General features: G+C 40.3%; 1 protein-coding gene across 2 annotated transcripts in view; it reads right to left on the bottom strand.

Annotated features, from left to right (window-relative positions):
• Nucleotides 1-18,737, bottom strand: part of ASAP2 (ArfGAP with SH3 domain, ankyrin repeat and PH domain 2) — a 258,558-nt gene that overhangs the window by 29,426 nt on the left and 210,395 nt on the right. For both annotated transcript variants that reach the window (XM_069064804.1, XM_069064803.1), the window contains exons 17-21: nucleotides 17,112-17,301; nucleotides 12,061-12,146; nucleotides 7,251-7,366; nucleotides 6,312-6,379; nucleotides 2,469-2,582 (exon numbers count right to left, since the gene is read on the bottom strand). In XM_069064804.1, the coding sequence (XP_068920905.1) occupies nucleotides 2,469-2,582; nucleotides 6,312-6,379; nucleotides 7,251-7,366; nucleotides 12,061-12,146; nucleotides 17,112-17,301 (574 nt within the window). The remainder of the gene's footprint in view (nucleotides 1-2,468; nucleotides 2,583-6,311; nucleotides 6,380-7,250; nucleotides 7,367-12,060; nucleotides 12,147-17,111; nucleotides 17,302-18,737) is intronic.

The raw sequence follows: 18,737 nt of genomic DNA, 5'->3' as shown, positions 1-18,737 counted from the left end.
TCTATACAGATTTGGCCCTAAGGCTACAACATTTAGTACTCCTTTATATAAGCTTTCCAAAAATCGAAGCAGTCAAAAGTGGAATGAGACACCTCAGGAGACAATGAGTCTTCCCTTCACTGAATGTCTTCAAAAAGAGGTGGGAGGGTCCATTTGTCAGAGGACATTCCTGTTCAGGTCTGGGTAAGTCTAGGTGGCTTCTGTGGCCTGGGATGCCATGAGAGACGCACATACAAGGTATCAAATGGATCTCATAGTGATGGTCTTGTAAAACATAATCTAATGTAAACATACTGAACAGGGAAGAACAGGTCCAGTTCAGTAGAATTCATGAAATATCTCCCATCAGAGTAAGCTCTATTTCTTATGGAAGAATTACTTCTATCCACAGGTTAGGTTACTCTGAGGGAAACAGGGAACATTCCTGAACAAAAGATATGCTGTCATATACTTCACCACCTCTCTGTCTCTGCCTCTTGTAATCATTCCGCCTGGGCTCTCAGTCCTCTAATTTTAACTCTCTGCCCCCTCCAATTCACCTTTCAAACAGCTGTTAGTGTCACTGTTCTAAGGCATAAGTCTGACTATGTTTTCTCCTCATAAATCTTAAGCAGTCCCCAATTTCCTCTAGAACAAAATGCTAACTCCTCACTCAGATAATTAAGGCTCTCCATGATTTCTCACTAGCATACCTTTCCAACCTTATTTCATATTACTCCTTTTCAAGCAGGCTCCTGGCTGTTCCCAGTCTTGTCCTGTACTACTTCACCAACTTCACATATTTGCTCACATTATCTTCCTTGCCTGAATCATACTCACTTCCTCTTCCAAGTCTGATGAAATCCCTTCTCTTCTATCAAGGTCCTGCTCCAGAGTCCAACATTCATATACAGCAATTGCTTAATAAATGCTGCTAAACTGAACTGAAGCTAATGCCAAAAGCCTGTGCTTTACAAGGTGAGAACTTTGGAATAAGCTTCTTTCCCATTGCTCAACTCTGACATTGGTACTCACATTAATGAAGGGCATGTGGACTATCTCCCTGAGCTTCAGAAAAGGGGAAGTAGATTGGGAATTACCTAGGCTAGATGATGTAGTGAAGGTAACAATGGAAAAGGGTTCAAGAGCAAAGCTCAAATTCTAGATCTTCCAGGTGGAAGATCCCTGTCCTCAAAGAGCACTTGGTACCTCCCTTGTCACAAAGAATCTCAGTGTTGGGAGGAATTTCAGAGGCAACTTAGTCATACCTCAACATAAGTGTCCTTGATAGGACCTCTAGCATTTACTACAGTAGCAAAGTGGAGTGGGGAGGGGGAGCGGAACTCACTCTCTCCTGAAGTGACCCATTCCATGTGAGAATAGCTCTGTTAGGAAGTTTTCCCTTATATCAAGTCTAAATTTGATCTTCAAAAATTCTACCCATTGTTTTTGGTTCTACTGTCTGGGGTCAAGAAGAACAAGTATAACCCTGTACCCAGGGGACAGCCTTTCAAATAGAGCTATTATGTCCCTGAAACTACTCTCTCTTCCAGGCTACACATGCTCAGTTTTCTCAAGCCAAGTTTCATATGTCATGGTCTCAAGGCCCTCTACCATACTGTCTGGCCTCCTCTGAGATAACTCTCCAACTTATTAAAGTTTCCCCTAAAATGAGGAACCTGAGATTCAACACAATACTGTGGCCTGAATCAAACAGAGGAGAGTGGGACTAACACCTCCCTAAATCCTGAACATTGCGCCTTTTTAATCTAACCCCAAAATACCTTGGCTTTTTTGTGTTATATCATACTGCTGACCCACAGAGTTCTAGGTTTCAGATGCTTCATGAACAAAATGAGGGTGGGGGTTAGACCGGATGATTTCTAGGATTCCTTTCAGCTCCAGACTTAAATGTTTTTATGATTCTAAGTCATTCTTAAAGATCAACAGGATCACAATTGTAGGGGTGGCCACGTGGTGCAGTGAGTAAGAGCGCCGGCCCCAGCATCGGGAGACCTGGGATCGGTTCCGGCCTCAGATACTTGGCACCCACACAAAAAATAACTGGCCGTGTAACCTTGAGCAAATTACTTAACCCTGATTGCTTAAAAAAAAAAAACCAAACAAACCAGGATCACAATTGACCAAAGGGAAAACCTAACTTAAATATCAATCAAGGTGGCCTTATTGACACTAGATAAAGAAGGAACACCCCAAATACCTTCCCTTACATCATAAAGTTAGCAGCTGAATATGATTAAAGGATTAACTACAGTTAGAAATTAAATAGGGGGTGGGAAGGAGAGAGGGTATATTAGGAAGAACCCCAAATCTCCTGGCTTCAGAGAAAACAAAAGGCAAACTCTCTTTTCCTTACTACACAACATCATCCTCCTATAATTATAGAGTAGGAGCCAAATCTCTCTGAATGAAGTGGATCAAAAGCTTTTCAGGATTGTACGATTTGGCACCTATCACCCAACACAAACCTGCAATTTTTCATCCATGTCATCATCACTTTCATCTAGGTCTTCATTGAGCAATCGCCATTCATATTCCACATGAACATGAGAATTAAACCTCCCAGATAATGCTTGAGTGAGCTAGGAGAAATAAGGATGGGGGTTAATCAGATTGTTTCTGCATGCAGAACTATGGAACAGGCATTTTTAAGGTTGTCAGAAACAAACTTAACCTTTATACTCACCCAAAGGATTCTCTCCCAGGCCCCACCCCAAACATTTTCCTTGAAACGAAGATTAAAAAAAAAAATCTCCCTACTTTCAAAAGCAAAAATCTATCCCTCTCTGAAGAGAAGACTGTATCAATTTTCAGTTCTTGCTTTTAAGAGTAATGCCTATCTAGGGGCGGCCAGGTGGCTCAGCGAGTAAGAGCACTGGCCCCAGTGTCGGGATGACCTGGGGATCAAATCCGGGCTCAGATACTCAGCACCACACCCAGAAATAACTGGCCGTGTAACCTTGAGCAAGTTACTTAACCCCGATTGCTTAAAAAAAAAAAAAGAGTAATGACTATCTCCGATAACTAAATGGTTAAAACATACAAACAGGCAATTCTCAAAAGCAAAAAGACAAAGCTATCAACAATTATATTTTTAAAATGTTCCAAAGTACTATTGAGAGAAACACAAATTAAAACAAGTCTGAGGTACTACTTCATGATCATCAGATTGGCAAAGGAGGTAAAAAGGGTAAAGGCAACTGTTGGTACACTAATGTGAAGGTATGTGGTGCTGTGGCTTAGAGTACCAGGCCTGGAGTCAGGAAGACCTGAGGTCAAATATGGCCACAGGACAATTTAGCTTGAGCAAATCACTTTACTGGTGTGCCTCATTTTCCTCATCTGTAAAATGGGGATAATAATAACACCTACTTCCCAGGGTGGTTGTGAGAATCAAATGAGATCACTGTAAAATGCTTCTCTTTGTGCTTGGCACAAAGTAAGTGCTATATTAAGATTAGCTATTATTATTGTTTACTATTGGCAGAGCTGTTAATTCAACTATTCTGGAAAGCATTCCGGATCACGGAGAAGTTCTCATTCTAAAGATGAGGAAACTGAATTCCAGAAGTAAAATTGCACATCCAAGGTCATATAGCTAGCAATTATCAGAGACTGGATTTGAACCCAGGCCTCTAATACTCCCAAAGCAATACCCTTTGTCCCAGTGATATCATTAAACATATGCCCAAAGAGACCAAAGAGAGACCTAAGATCCATGTACACAAAAGTATTTATAGTAGTATTTTTTATATTACTGTCCAGAGCTAGAACAAGGGAGGTGCCCATCAAGAAAAGAAATTATGACATACAAATATAATGGATCATTCCAAGAAATGACAATGAGACAAATTCAGAGAAACCTGGGAAGACTTGCATAAACTGAAGCAGAGTTCAATGAATTGAATCAGCAGAACAATTTAAACAGTAATCACAACACTATAAAGGAAAATGATTTTGAAAAACTTAACTCTGCTCAATGCAATGACCCACCATGACTTCAGAAAACAGATGATGAATCGTGCCTTCCACCTCTTTGCACAGAAGTGATGGATTAAAGGTGAAAAATGAGGCACACATTTTTTAACATGACCAATGTGTGAATCTGATTTGCTTGACGATGCTTGTTACAAGGGAGGGACCTTGCTTTTGGTGAAGGAGAGTTATACAAGGACCCTTCTTTGTATAGGGGCTAATATAGGAATATAAGTAACAGTAATGTCCCTAAAAGGAGAAAGGAGCAACAATAAAAAAGCATTTAAAGACATACAAAATAGGAAAGGTTAGGAGAGGATACAGACAAGATCAGTGTTAGAATCACAACAATAAATTTAATATATTCTTTAAAAATCAAGCTGTACATAGAGATTCATGATATCACATAAAATCTTTTTCTGTTCTTATTTGCATATGGAAATATCATGATTTGTTGATATTTATCAAGCTCATTACAATAAAAATGAAAATTCTTTTTTAAAAATCAGTGCTGATCAGCCTGTGAGGATTAAGGTTTAGCAATTTGGCATACACAAATAGTGAGAACAGCATTCTCTGGGCTTATTCCAGAAAACTGTGATTAGGGATCAGGCATTAATGATTTTCATGCTATTTGGGCTTCACAAATACAAAGGAACTAAGCACAAGCATGGAGGATTTATTAGCTTGTAGGTTTTTGTTTGTTCTTTTTCTTTAAGACTTCATCTTTCTATAATATTTATCTATAAGAAGCAATACATTGAAAAGGTACCATGGACAAAGGAAAAGCAGAAAACAGAAGGATAACCTACCACATATACTCAGGGGTTGGCAATTTACATGCAAGTAAAAAGGTTGCTACTGCCCCTCCCCTACCAGCATCCCCCCACATCTACCTTTTAAAGGCCCAGGAACCCCCCCCCCCTCTTTACCTGAGCCTTAATTGTCCCCCCCCCCCCCCACTCCAGATGCAAAGAAGCAGTTCATTCTCCACTCATCCCTCCCCAGGTAACTAGACCTTTACTCAAAAAGCAATCTTATACGTTTCATAGTATTTAGAAATAGAACCCTAAATAGGCCCTAAAGATCTTCAAGTCTTCAACAAAATCTTGACTTCTTATCATGTATGTTGTAGAGAGAATTCTCATTTGGGTATAGGTTAAGCCTGATGGCCTTCAATTCTGAGATCGAGAGGATATGGAGGGATAGATTAAGTAATTTCCCAAGATTACACAGCTTCTAATTTAGGTCTCCAGACTCTTAAGTTTTAGGCCAAAGCTATCAGTCAACTTAAAAAGCTTAACAAAATTTAACAGAAATGATGGTCCTCACTCACAGTAAATGGCTGAAGATGGGCAAAAGTTCCTGGATATAGCTACCAATCCTCATCCCCCTCCAAATAACCTACCTTTTACCCCTTATCTTTTTACAACACTGCTGGTATTCTGGAGGAAAAGAGGAACAAAGACAACTTTCTAAAAAGAGTTTGGACTCTAAAAAAAGAACATCAGCAATTTCTGAACATTTAAACATAACTCAGAATCACCAAATTTGATATTTGGAAGGGATGTCAGTGGTCACCTAGTCCAATTCGTCCTCTTTCAGGTTAATTCTGAACAAAGCCTGGCATAGCTAGCTTCTGCACATGTTTAGAATTGGTTTGCCTCCAGACATTAATCCAAGTGTGAGTAAAGCAGAAGGCTTCACTCACACCTAAGTATTTTCTTTTTCCACACCTAGCTTTCTACTTTGGGGAAAGTTCCAAAAAGCACTTCTCTCCACCAAATTCAAAGTTGAGAGAATAAAGACTCTCAGAGCATCTCTCATTGTTTCTGCTATGAGATTCAGGTGGAAAGACTCCTCTTATATGAAACCCTTGCCCCATTGCCCAAGTCTAAGATATTCCAGAAGAATAGTGGATCCAAGACTTAAGCTGAAGACTTCTAAAGCCCAGGTCTAAATCTTGAATATTTGCACTTTTTCCTTTGTTAGTATGACTTCTTTTTTTTTATTTTTGGAGGGCAGCTGGGGTTAAGTGACTTGCCCAAGGTCACATGGCTGGCTTTTGTGTTGAGGATCTGAGGCTGGATTTGAACTCAGGTCCTCCTGACTCCAGGACTGGTGCTCTATTCACTGCGCCACCTAGTCTCCCCAGTATAACTCTTCTATATGCTTTGGAGATGGCCCAAAGGAGATCTTAGAGAAAATGTCTTCACAAGAAGTCACATCAGATAAGTTTCCTCTTTTGGAAAAGGGATACCTCATATGAGACCCTCCTCTAGGCATCTAGATACTTCAATGGGACACCAGGATTCCCCATACTGAGAGAAACTTACCAGTTCTTCACAGTGTTCATGTTTTAAGCGTTTTGCAATGTCAAGTGGTGTCTCTCCTGATTCATTGGCTGAAGGTTGAGAGAAAGAGAGAGAAAAGTTTGTCACAAAGAATGATGAAAAGGTGACCCATTGGTTTTATAAGAGAAACCAATAAAGGAAAACATAAACTAGTTATTTTAAATAAATTATAGCAAAACTTCATTAATTTGTATTGTTAATATAATATTTGTGGAAATTTGGGTAGAAACTTAGATGAGGTTTACTTCTGTGTCATCTCAGAAAACAGGGTTACTGAACAACATTTTAAAAGATTATGTCAATTAATTATCAGAACAAACTATTTTCAAGCATCAGCATAGTGTAGTGGATAGAGATCCAGCTTTGGTATTGGGAAGACCTGGGGCTCATGTCCTGCTTCTGATATATGCTGTCTCTAAGACCAAGTGTGAGAAAGTGTAATGGGAATGTAAATTTATGTTGTTGCCATCTTTCTAAGATTGTATTGTGTAAGATCTTCCCTGCCCCTAAGTTAAGTGCACCTGGAGCCTGTGGTGGGAGGCTTGTTTTTCAGGAGATACTTTGTGATTGGGCAGTGGGTCAAGAGGGTTGTTACATTCTGTAATTAAGAGGATCTGCATGGGAGTTCTGACAGAAGCTTATAGTTTATGAACACGTGTCAAATTTTTTTTTTTTTTTGCCAAATGCTACCCAAATTTACAAAGCTTCTGCTTCTTACCCCAACACCCCCCACCTCAACAGGATTGCAAGTATACCCAGAGCTTGAGGACAACTGCAGGGTACAGTGGAGAGAACACCGGCTCTGGATGGCTGGGGTCAGGTTCTGTTCTCTGATGCTTACTCTATTTGTGACCTTGGGCAATCCACTTAAGCTCCCCTCCCCCAAACCAGAATCAGCCCTATACCCCCATTTCCCTTTACCTATTTCAATGGAGGCCTTTCCCCTGAGCAGCAGCTTTAGACACTCAGCATTGTCCGTCAGGCAACAGTAGTGGAGGGCTGTGCTGCCTTTCCCTGTCTGTTTGTCCAGGTTCCCACTGGCAGGGGGGGAAGGAGGAGAAGAGAGATGAAGAGAGATGGAATGCTAGTTATCATGAGTCACAGGAAGGCACAGTGACCATATTTTCCAAATCAAAAATTGGAATGCAGAGCATAAAAACGGCCTTCAGTTTTGGTTTTGTGTCCCCCAAATTGGGACAATAGAGGGGGAACAAATATTAGCCCAAAGGGTCTTAAGACTAGAAACAACGGGTACCACGTTGAATACCTAAAGCCACCTACAACACATGCTTATCAAGCAAGGCTACAGTTAAATACAGGATCACAGGCTGTAGAACTGGGAATTTTAAAATCATTTCACTCAATTCAGTGTAAAAAATAATGCCCAGAGAGGCTAGCTTGGATGCATTTTCATAAGTAAATATGAGGTTTCTTTACTGTGTTACAAAGATACAATGTAGTAGAAAGAGAAGACTCAGGGAGGATGTGATAGCTGTCTTCAAATATCTGATCTGCTGTCACGTGGAAGAAAGACTGGATTTGTTCTGCTGTGCCCAAGAAAGCAAAGCCGGGAGGAATGGGCTGACTCATAAAGAGGCCAATAAATTTAAGCTTGAGGTCAAGTGGAAACTTGCTGACTAAAGACTAAAGATTTACCCAAGAGTGGAATGGGGATGCTTCAAGAGGCAGTGGTTCCCCCTCCTTGGAAGTCTTGTTTGTGTTCAAGCAGTCTGGATGACTCCTTATTGAGTATGTTATAGTGATGGCTCCTTTTGGGTATAGATATATGTCCCTTCCAATTTTCAAATTCTATGATTCTATATTGGATCAAAGATGGTACCAAATGGTAGAGCTGGGATTGGAGCCTAGCTCCTTAGAGGAAGAGAAGTACAGGGGAAAAAGAATGGGATTTGGATTCACAGGACCTGTGTTCAAATCTTTGCCTATCTACTTATTACCAACTCATGTGTTTTTGTATAAGTTACTTTATGTTTCTTGAACTCAGTTTCTTCATTTGTAAAATGAGGGGGTTGAACTAGACGACTGCTACATGACCTGCTTTGTGGCTCTCGACCTGCTGTGACTTCACTGTAATGCTGACTGACTTGAATCATACAGTTCCCAGATACTGCCAAAATATTATAATTTCTAGTACTTTTTGATGGGTTTTACAATTAAGTGGGACATATTTAAAACCAGGGCTGCCCTGGGAGGGGAAAAAACTGGGACATACGGTCATCAGACAGAGATTTTCTTGTCTAAAATGATAAGTGATTGCAGTAGGACTGAATGAGGGAGCAATGAACAAATCCACAGAAAAGATATGTCTGGCAGGCTAGGGAACAACCTAACCTCACTCCCTTGCTTTCTTCTCTGGGGTTTTCAGGTCTTCAAAGCAATTTCACATTCCATCTGATTTAATTCTTTTGGGGGTGGTCACGGAGGTTTTATTATCCCCATTTTAGAAATAAGGAAACTAAGACAAAGAGGTTTGTGTATGTGTGTATGGGTAGGAGGTTGTGCAGCTATGTTTAAAAAGACCAGAGCACTCTGAAGGACAGGGATGACAGAAAAGATTTCCACTGCAACCAGATGAAAACCAATCTATACACCATCAAAGTCCAACACCACTGTTTTTACAGAAGATGAAACTCAAACCCAGAGCGTGAAAATGACCTAGTCACAGAGCATAAGGACAAGAAGGAACCTTAGAAATCATGTCCACAAAGAAGATGAGACCCAAGGCTGGGTCTTTTGACTCCAAGTCCAATTGTCCCTATGCTAAACTTCCCCTGCATACCAATGTAGGGAAAACTGTGGATAACTGGCTCCCAGACAGCTACTCTTCCCCTACCCCCCAATTCTGATCAACTTCCCCTTCAATTCTTTCCCAATTGGCATGACCTGAAGGTAATCATTGCTCAAGTTCACTCCAGGGCTAGAGTGCAGTGAGCGGGCTAGGATGTAAGGGCATGTAAGGGCAAGACTTCTGGAAATCCCTGTGACTCACTCATTCCCATCAAATGAAAGGAAGAAGGAGGGAGGATTTTTCAAAATTTGACAAAAACATCCATTATCACAGAAAATCCATGAAGGGGGAGAAGAAGTTCATTGATATCTCCCCAAAAGCTTTTTGGACTTAGCTAGTTCTGCCCACATTGCTACATAGCCACAGACCTTGTGACTTAAAAAAAAAAACCCAAAACATCAAATCTGGTGTCATATAAATAATTCTGGATTGGAAATTAGACACAAGTTAGATCTTGCTCTCCTACCTATTGCCTGTATATTGTATATTGTGACTTAAGAAAGTCACCTCCCTCTCTGGGCCTATCTTTTTCATTTGTAAAATGATGAGTATGGGGTAAGACCAGGACTAAGGTCTTTTTCGACTCAAAATCCAAGGATACCACAGCTATTGTTCCAAGAAGAGAATATATTCTTCTAAGAATGAGCCAAGGACAGAAAGCATTTACATAATGCTTTAAAGTTTGCAAAGTACTTTACAAATGTTATTTCATTTGATCCTCTCAACAAACCTGCGAGGTAGGTACTGTTATCACTCCCATTTTATAGATAAGTAAACAGGCTGAGAGGTTAAGAACCTGACCCAGGTCATACTTTTCAATGTCTGAGGTAGAATTTGAATTCAGGTCTTCCTGACTCCAAGTTTAATACTCAATTGTTATATCACCTAGCTGGATTTATAGGGATATTTAAAAAGGAAGGTATAAAAGAAGACAATTCAAGGCACATCTGGTTTGACTCAGACTTCAGAAACGGTCAAATTGTTAAGACACTGATCACATCTCCCATTCTGATAAGGGAAAGTGGAGCCCTGCTTCCAACTCAACATAGGGTAGAATGAGAATAATGGAAGATAATGGGAGAAGTAAACTGAAGCTCATTTGGGAAGCAAATAGGCTTTGCTTGAAAAATAAAACCATCAAGATTAGAAGATGGCTACACACATTATTCTGTGCCACAAGGAACGGCAAATGTAAAGAACACAAAGAAAGATGGGGAGACTGGTATGAAGTGATCTGGAACGAAGAAGCAGAAGCAGAACCACACACGAAGTCACTACAGCTATGATTAAAAAAAAATCAGAATAGCAACAAAATGCAAGAAAAGTGATTCAATGGGGATACGTGGACCAAGGAAGGACATCTGTCATGGTTTTGTTCAAACTGATATACAAATTTTAAAACAAATTACAAATGATTTGGAATTTAGGTTTTTATGTAAAAGAACAATAGCAAAACCCCCCAAGAAAAACATCCTCTCCCCAACTTTGCAACTTTTCCTGTGCATCAGAACCATAAAAAGGAGGGCAAAAGGAGGATGGTTACCTTCCCCACGGAGAATTTATCACTAGGTATCATTAAACTAAGAATCCATCCATCCAACAAATGCTTACTGGGCAGCTGACAAAGGCAAGCCACTGTGCTACCTTTGTGATCTGTAAAATGACTGGAGTTGCAAATTAGCCAGGAAGCACAAAGTTCTTCTGGGGACAGGAGGTTATTTTGTTAAAGATGAACTGTTTACCGGGTGAGAGCTCACTGGTATCTCCACAGGGAAAAGGGGAGAATAGCTCACACTAACAAAAGAGTTTTCAGTTTATAGAGAGAGCCCCATTTCCTCATAGCAATGTCTGAGGCAGACAAAACAGATATTATAGGCTCCACTTTACAGATAAGAAAACTGAGATTCAGAGAAGTAATTTTGAAGCATAAAGTGTACAACAGACAGAAGGTCCCTTAGAAATCATATCCGATGCCCTCATTTTACAAAGGAAGAAACGGGGGTTCTGAGAGGGATTTCTTTAAGGGCACATGCTTACAAGATGATAAAAGGACTCTCCTTGGCATTGTTCTTGGAAAAACTACAGGTTTAATAAAAAAAAAAATAAGATGGAACCAGGAAAAAAAAATTTAGACTACTAGCTAAAATGGAACTAGTGGCTTATATTTGAATTCAATTATTCCTACTTCCTCTTTCTCTGTTAGTATCAGATATAAAATAAAGACATGCATTTAATCTCAAAACTACTGATTAATATCACCTTTATTCCAGTGTTCTCTTAAGACTCACTGACAAGTATTCCACATTTATCAGTATATTTCTTATTTCAAAGGCATTTTTAGATCCTAGGAAAACTGATGACTCTAATGGAGACACAACTAAAATAATTCATGCCTATCAATTCCCTTTTTGGAACACCAATTCAATTCAATCCAATATGCATTTATTAAGCATGACTATATGCTCTACCCTGGGGATAAAAGAATAATAAATTATAATGTTTCTAAGAGTTTCTAACAGTTTTCAAAGTGTTTTCATAAACCCTTCTCAATTGATCTTCACAATCCAGTGAGGTGGGAAGGGTTAAGAAGGACAACAGGGTTTTTCCCTATTGAACAGGAGCCAAGACTCTTAAAGGTTAAGTGAGTGGCTTGACTCAAGGTCACAAAGCAAGTTACTTCCAGAGCTCAGAACCTCAGCTTTCTGATTTCTAGTCCAATGTACAAAATCATAAGAAGTCCTTGTGTGATTGAAGACACTAAGTCCCACAGAATCTAAGTGATTTGTCCCAGGTCACAGAAGCAGGATTCAAACCTCTGACTCCTAATCCAAAGCTCCTTCCAGTACCTCATGCTGCTGGACCCAGAGGAAAATATTTTTGGTCTTCTGTGCCACCCCCCTCCCCTATTTTAAAGTTACTTACCTGTTCTGAACTAAGAAGTCTACTATATGAAGGGAAGTTCTATCCACTGATCTGACTGCAAGATGGAGAGCAGTTTCATCTTGCTCCTATAAAACAAAATACAGAAATATGAGGGCTCTAACCACTGCACATACACTTATCTAATGCCATAATGAAGGCTAACAAGACAACACAACGTCACGGAGAATACTCCACTAAAAGAGCCAGCTCTTCCCAGGTGAGTAACAAGTACTGACATATTTAGAGTGTTTTAAGGTTTATAAAGGCTTCTCCACAAAAGCCCTGTCATTAATCTCTTTAAAGTACTTTCCTAACATGTTCAGATTTCTCTACCAAGCTGACTTGGCCCCTGATAACATCAAAAACTCAGAGGCTGATAATATCCACTCCTAGTCTTTCTTCCTTACCCTGTAGAAATAAGAGACTCAAGGTTTCTTCTGTAAAATTAAGGTATAGGACAGGCAGTTGACACAGTGGATAAAAGGCTGGATCTGGAGTCAAGAAGACTCCTTTCCATTAGTTCAAATTTGGCCTCAGACACTTACTAGTTGTGTGACCCTGGGCAAGTCATTTAACACCTTTGCCTAGGTTTCCTCACCTGTAAAATGAGATGGAGAAGGAAATGGCAAACTATTCCAGTGTCTTTGCCAAGAAAACCCCAAATGGGGTCATGAAGAGACAATGGAAAAACAGTTCAATAACAACAGGATTAGATAATCTTTAAATCTTATAATACTATGAATGATCTAATGCTAGGGTTCTCTTCATGCATACTCCCCTGTCCCTGGACCTTCTTCTGCACGAAACCTTAAAAATAAGCCAAGAAATTGGCTAGAAGGTCTGATTCTCCATAGAGCTTGGCAGACTCCTTGTTCTACCCAATCTGCCACCTTTCTTGTCTTGCCCCTAATCAAATTCCTTTAACAGGGATAATGGAATGCTATTTAGAATGGACCTGAAAAATCATTTAGTCCCATCCCCACATTTTTTAGAAGAGGAAACTGAAACCCAGAGAGGATGAGTGACTTGTCCAAGGTCAAACAGTCAGTAAATGACTCAGTAAGAATGCTCACCCAGGTCCCCTGACTCTGGATTTAGCTGTATCATACTGGCCATGCCCCGCATTAGTGGCAGTGGTTAGAGTCCTCCTGTTTCTGGTTGATGTGTTCACTTGTCTGGACTTTGTAGCTCACTGCACTTTCCATCTGCAGCTCTGCTTGGTAACACCTCCACGGAGCAAGATGCCCAGGTGCTGGGTACGCTTGGTGTTCCTCCCCTCATTGTCTTCCAGCTTCCTTTTATGTGTTATCTTCCCCTCAGCAGACTGTGAGCTCCTTGAGGGGAAGGCCTATCTTTTTCTTTTTTGTATCCCCAGCACTTGGCACAGTGACTGGCATACAGTAGGTGTTTTATAAATGTTTGTGGAATTGAAAATGCAATAAAGGCTAATTTTAAACAGTAAGCCTATAAGGTCTAAGGTTGGTCCATGGCCCTGTATTTAAGAGCTTAATAGGAAGTTTTTTTATCTTACTCCCTTTTGAAGCTATTATTACCAAAAACCAAATATCACACTTAGACACTTGGTAATAATGAAGGTTGTGTTTGGAGGAGGAGGAGGAAAGGAAATGTCACCCCCCTTCCTGCTTGCCACTTGCTGTCAAGGGTCCCATCCCTCTTCAGTAAGGGCCAACACACCCCAGCGCACTGGGCATCTGGAACCACAAATTTCTTAGGCTAGAGGTTGAGGTTAGTGAGTGGAAGAAGTGCTTCTCTGTGAGACTCCCAGACTTCCAAGTCCCAGCCATAATCTCACCTTCTCCAAGAAGCCTTTCCTGAGCCTCCTTGCAGGCCAGAACCTTCCCTGTACTGATTAACACCAGGCTATCCTGTATAGAGCTTGTCTGTACATAGTTGTTTGCATGTTGTGTCCTCATTAGACTGTGAACCCCTTGAGGGCAGGGTCTATCTTTTCCCTTTCTTTGTATCCCCAGCTCTTAGAGCATCTGGCACATAACAGGCCTTTACAAAATTCTCAGTGACTGACGAAGCTGCTCATTTTTCTCCAAGTAAGGTGCTTCCCCGACTACCTCCCATGTAGTGCCGAGAAGGGGAACCAGGTCATCGAAGAAACATGTGTTCACATCAAGATGCACTTGTGGGTAATGTCGAAAGGTACTGTTGATGTTATAAACCAAGACAGCACTCTGGGCAGCTCTATGGCATGCTAAGATCTCTCAAAGAAAGAAAGGGATTTCTTTAGACTCATAAGATCTGGAGATGGAAGTAACCTTAGACATTGATCTTTTAGCCTAACCCTCTTAATTTTACAGATTAAAACAAACAAACTGAGACCTAGAGAGGGGAAGGAATCTGATGAAAATCACACAGCTAGAAAGCAGCGAAGATGAGATCTGAATCAGACATTTGATTCCAAATCCCAGGTACTTCCTACTATCACCACACTGTTTCCTCTTGAGCTTCCAGGAATATACCTTTTACCTCTGAAATATGAAGAAATGGATTTGTGTTATCAATTTCAGTGGTATCATTTACCCTAAACAGGGTTGGAGAGAGAGGAAGGGGAATGGTAGACGTATGAAGAGTTTTTTCTAGGAAAAGACCTCCGAAATGTTATTCAGAGGAAAGGCCTTACTGGGCCTACACCTGTCCTCACTGGAAGTTAAGTCTCATCTTCTTGAGCATTCTAAGCAGCACTGGCAACACCTAGAAGGGGAAGAGACTGGTGACCCAGTTGTCTGAGAGACCTTTATAAGCAATCCATCCAACAATCCTCAGGTTGAGTGGCTGTAGTCCTTCATTCTCAAAGAGGACCATGACACCTTGGAGGTGATGCCATGACTTGCAAGTGAACTTGATTTAAATGAGGCAGGGCTGTGCAAAATGACTAGCCTCACTTTTTCCTCCAGAATTATCTGGGTCCAGTGGCCAGATATGGATCAGGACAACTGGAGATGGCCCAGTGCAATCCTTAGGGACCTCTTTTAGAGAATATGAAATCTTTACAAAACTCTAGTCGTCTTCTTAACACTAATGAAAAAATCAAAATTGGACTAGCCACTGCCTTAACTTCCTTCTAAAATAGAAGAACAACAGGGGGACACACAAATTTTAGACTGAACAGCACCTGAAAACACACGTTTTATTTAATTTTGTTAATGTTCTGAAGAAAACATAGGAAATTTTTATTAGGGCTTTGCCACCACTGGGAGCCACTTATGAACTGATCTGTAATAGCTAAATTCCTTTCCTTTTCAATTTAAAGTATTTTCATTACTACAAGATGTACTTTCAAAGCCCAATACCAGGAAGTACCAATTATCCACACTTCAAAAAGTGGCTAAAACCGGGGCGGCCAGGTGGCTCAGCGAGTAAGAGCACTGGCTCCAGTGTCGGGATGACCTGGATCAAATCCGGGCTCAGATACTCAGCACCACACACAGAAATAACTGGCCATGTAACCTTGAGCAAGTTACTTAACCCCGATTGCTTTTAAAAAAAAAAAGTGGCTAAAACCACACACACACACACACACACACAAACACACAGAGCTCAGGTCAAGGCAGTCCCTAAAGGGACATTTTGGTACAGAGACAGGAGGGTTTAGAGTAAGGCTAATGTTGGACATATCCTAAATCAGCAATGGTGTCAGGACCAATGCTCTCAGCATGGGATACTCCAGCAGGATAAAGCTCCACAAAGGATTTGTTGTAGTGGAGTGGAGATGAGAAAAACCAACACTTCTTTCCCATTAAGATTTAAGCCCGGGGGTGAGGTTGGGCCTGCTAAAATTCCTTTGCCATTTCAATGGGACACAGTGAATCTGGGCTTCCTGCCCTAACCTTTGCTGTGCTTCCCTGTAGTGCTAACACCTCCCCAGAGATGGCTGCTTTTCTTTTAAATGGAGTTGGCAATACACATGGAAAGTTTCTTGGATGCCAGAGTATGCCTATACCTGCCAAAAAGCTAAGTGGTACTCTGAAATTCACAGGCTACTTACCTGAAATTGTTTGTTCAAAGGTAGCTTAAATGTGAAGTGCCCTGGGGTGTCTGTTTATTTGTCAATCAACCAAAGAGCATTTATTAAGTGTTTACTACATGCCAGGCATTGTGCTAAGTGCTGGGGATAGAAAGAAGGCAAAAACATTGTCCTCCGGAAATCATAGCCTGATGGGGGAGACAATATGCAAATAACTATAGACTTATAAGGCACATAGAGTATAAACAGAAGGTTGTCTCAGTGAGAAGGCTGTAGCACTGGGGGGTAAGAAAGAAACCAAGAAGCAAAAAGAACTTTAAAAAATCCTAACTTGGATTATATTTAGCAACCTTTTAGAATGAAAAAATGATCATTAATAACCAATGATTTGGGGAGATCCAGAATTTCTAACAGTCCTGATTTTTCTATAGGAAATTTTTTTCCTATATCCCTGATTTCAAAGTTCAGTGTCTTGAAGGACAATGAATTAACTTTCTTACCAATGCTGTTCAGACCCTACCCAGGTGGGAAAGCCATTGAATTCTACTTAGGTTTGGGTGGGGATAAATTCTTCTAATAGATTGCTCAAGGCTGGGGATAACTGAGAAGTAAATGACATAATCAATTAGGTCTAGTCCCTCTTGCAATATTCATTCTCATTAATTGTTAAACAATCAGAGTTGATTGCTATCCACAAGAACACCCCTCTTCCAGGGACAAGTAAGCTGTGAGCTGCTGCCAGGATAGTCTTTGGCATTTAAGAGTGCCATTGACCTTTTATTAAAAATGCTGGCATTATTAATAAATGACTAATTACCCAGGATTATGTCTCTCGAACTTTTAAAATACCACAAAAAGAATAAAAATTAATGGGCACTAAATACATAGTTTTTCATTTAAGAAAACATTCTAAGTTCCTTCTGCAAAAATTCATATGAAACACTATTTCCTCCAACAGAATTTCCATTTCTTTTTTGGCATTTCTGATACTCTTTCACCCTACCAACTCTCTCTTATAAATAGCAGATGGCTAATAAACCCTTGTCATTCTTACATGTCCATTGGCGAGAGGGATTTTTTCTGTCAGATCCACACCATCAGCATATACTTGGAGCAGCCCAAAGATGTCTCTGGTTTTCACAGCCTCACAAAGGCTATGTAGTTTAGCTGTATTGTCCGTATGTTTTTTCCTTGCGTATTTCCTCTCAATGTACTTGGCAGTGATGTAGTCTTTTCTTGCATTCCTGAAATTAAACACAATTGGTTGATGAAATTTTAATAACCCCCCTCAGTTAGATAAATCCTCATACCCATTTAGATTCAAGTACCAAGAGAGTTAAACAAAATTCCCTTCTCAAGGGATGCTAGGCCAGAGGAATTCTGAGAAATGAAGCAAAATATGCAGTTCTTTTATATTTCTTGTATTAGTAGTAGTCATTAGAGCCACGGTGAAGAGCCTGAAATGTGACTATTTTCAATACAAAAAAAGAGGCAAAGGTCACAGGATCAGGCACAAAAGACTCATTTGCAGTTTAGCTTTGGGAGGTTTCTGGGCCTATAAATGAAGATAAATGTAACAGTCCTGTTCATAAGGAGGCCGGACTTGGAATAAGGAAAAATGAGTCCTACTTCTGTCATTTAAAAGTATGAACGTGGACAAATTACATAACTCCTCTGAGTCTAAGCTACCTCACCTATAAAATGGACATCAGAATTTTAGTAGCCATCTCAAGAGTTGTTAAGGTTAAAAGGTACTTTGCAAACCTGAAGTAAATGTGATATAAAGTCACTTATTTGTAATGTCAGTTATTATTATTCACATCTTTCCTTTATGTAACTATTGCATTGATAATGTATGTATTCTCTCTCTCTCTTTTACTCCATCTCTTCCCAAAACTTAGAGGTGAGATGATTTTATCTGCATTGCTAATCCCAGAGCTAATACTGAGTGCAAAGGCAATAACATTTCTTTGAAAGTCTTAGGAGAGTTCTTGTGACTGAACGTCTCATCAACCACTGCCATCCCCATAATAAGACTCCCCAAACGTAGCTAGGTTTTTCCTTATTGGTCAGACAGGCAATCTGTTCTCTGGCCAATCCTCAAAGCCTGTGCAGCTTGGTAGGACGTGCTAGAGGTAGTGGTCCCTTGGCACAGACTTTGGGAACACATAGTTGCCTCTGTACCATGATGACTCATTGGAGGGGGATCTTAGTAGAGAAAAACATTTGCAAAATATTTTGTTAACAAAAGAAACAGAAAGAGTTCTTGAACTAACACTTGTGAAAGACTCTCTTTTCCCCCAAAATTTGTGTTTCTATTTTTTGTTTATATGTCCCCTTCATTTTCAAATATGTCTCCCCTGCTCTCCCCTTCCCACTGAGGTATTCTCTAAAAAATTATCCTTAAAAAGGGAAACGACTGCAGTTCCACAAAATTACCCTATGCATTAAGCAAATATGACATATCTCAAAGAACCCTTGAAGAGATTTACCAGCAAGTCACAAGTCTGGACTTCTACTTCAATCAGAGAAGCAGCATTATTAACACATCCCCCCTACCCCCCCACCCCCCCCCCCCCCCCCCCCCCTCCCACAACAACCCACAAACCAACACCACACCTTCTTTACCTTATCCAACAACTCGAACTAACGAACTTCTATATCAACAGCCCACACCACC

This window comes from Petaurus breviceps, unplaced genomic scaffold (genome assembly GCF_028583685.1).
Source record: "Petaurus breviceps papuanus isolate PSGF00001 unplaced genomic scaffold, PetGlider_PUasm1.0 90644, whole genome shotgun sequence".
Lineage (NCBI taxonomy): Eukaryota > Metazoa > Chordata > Mammalia > Diprotodontia > Petauridae > Petaurus > Petaurus breviceps.
Note: the sequence above shows the minus strand (reverse complement) of the source record. Positions and strands in the feature narration are given on the sequence as shown.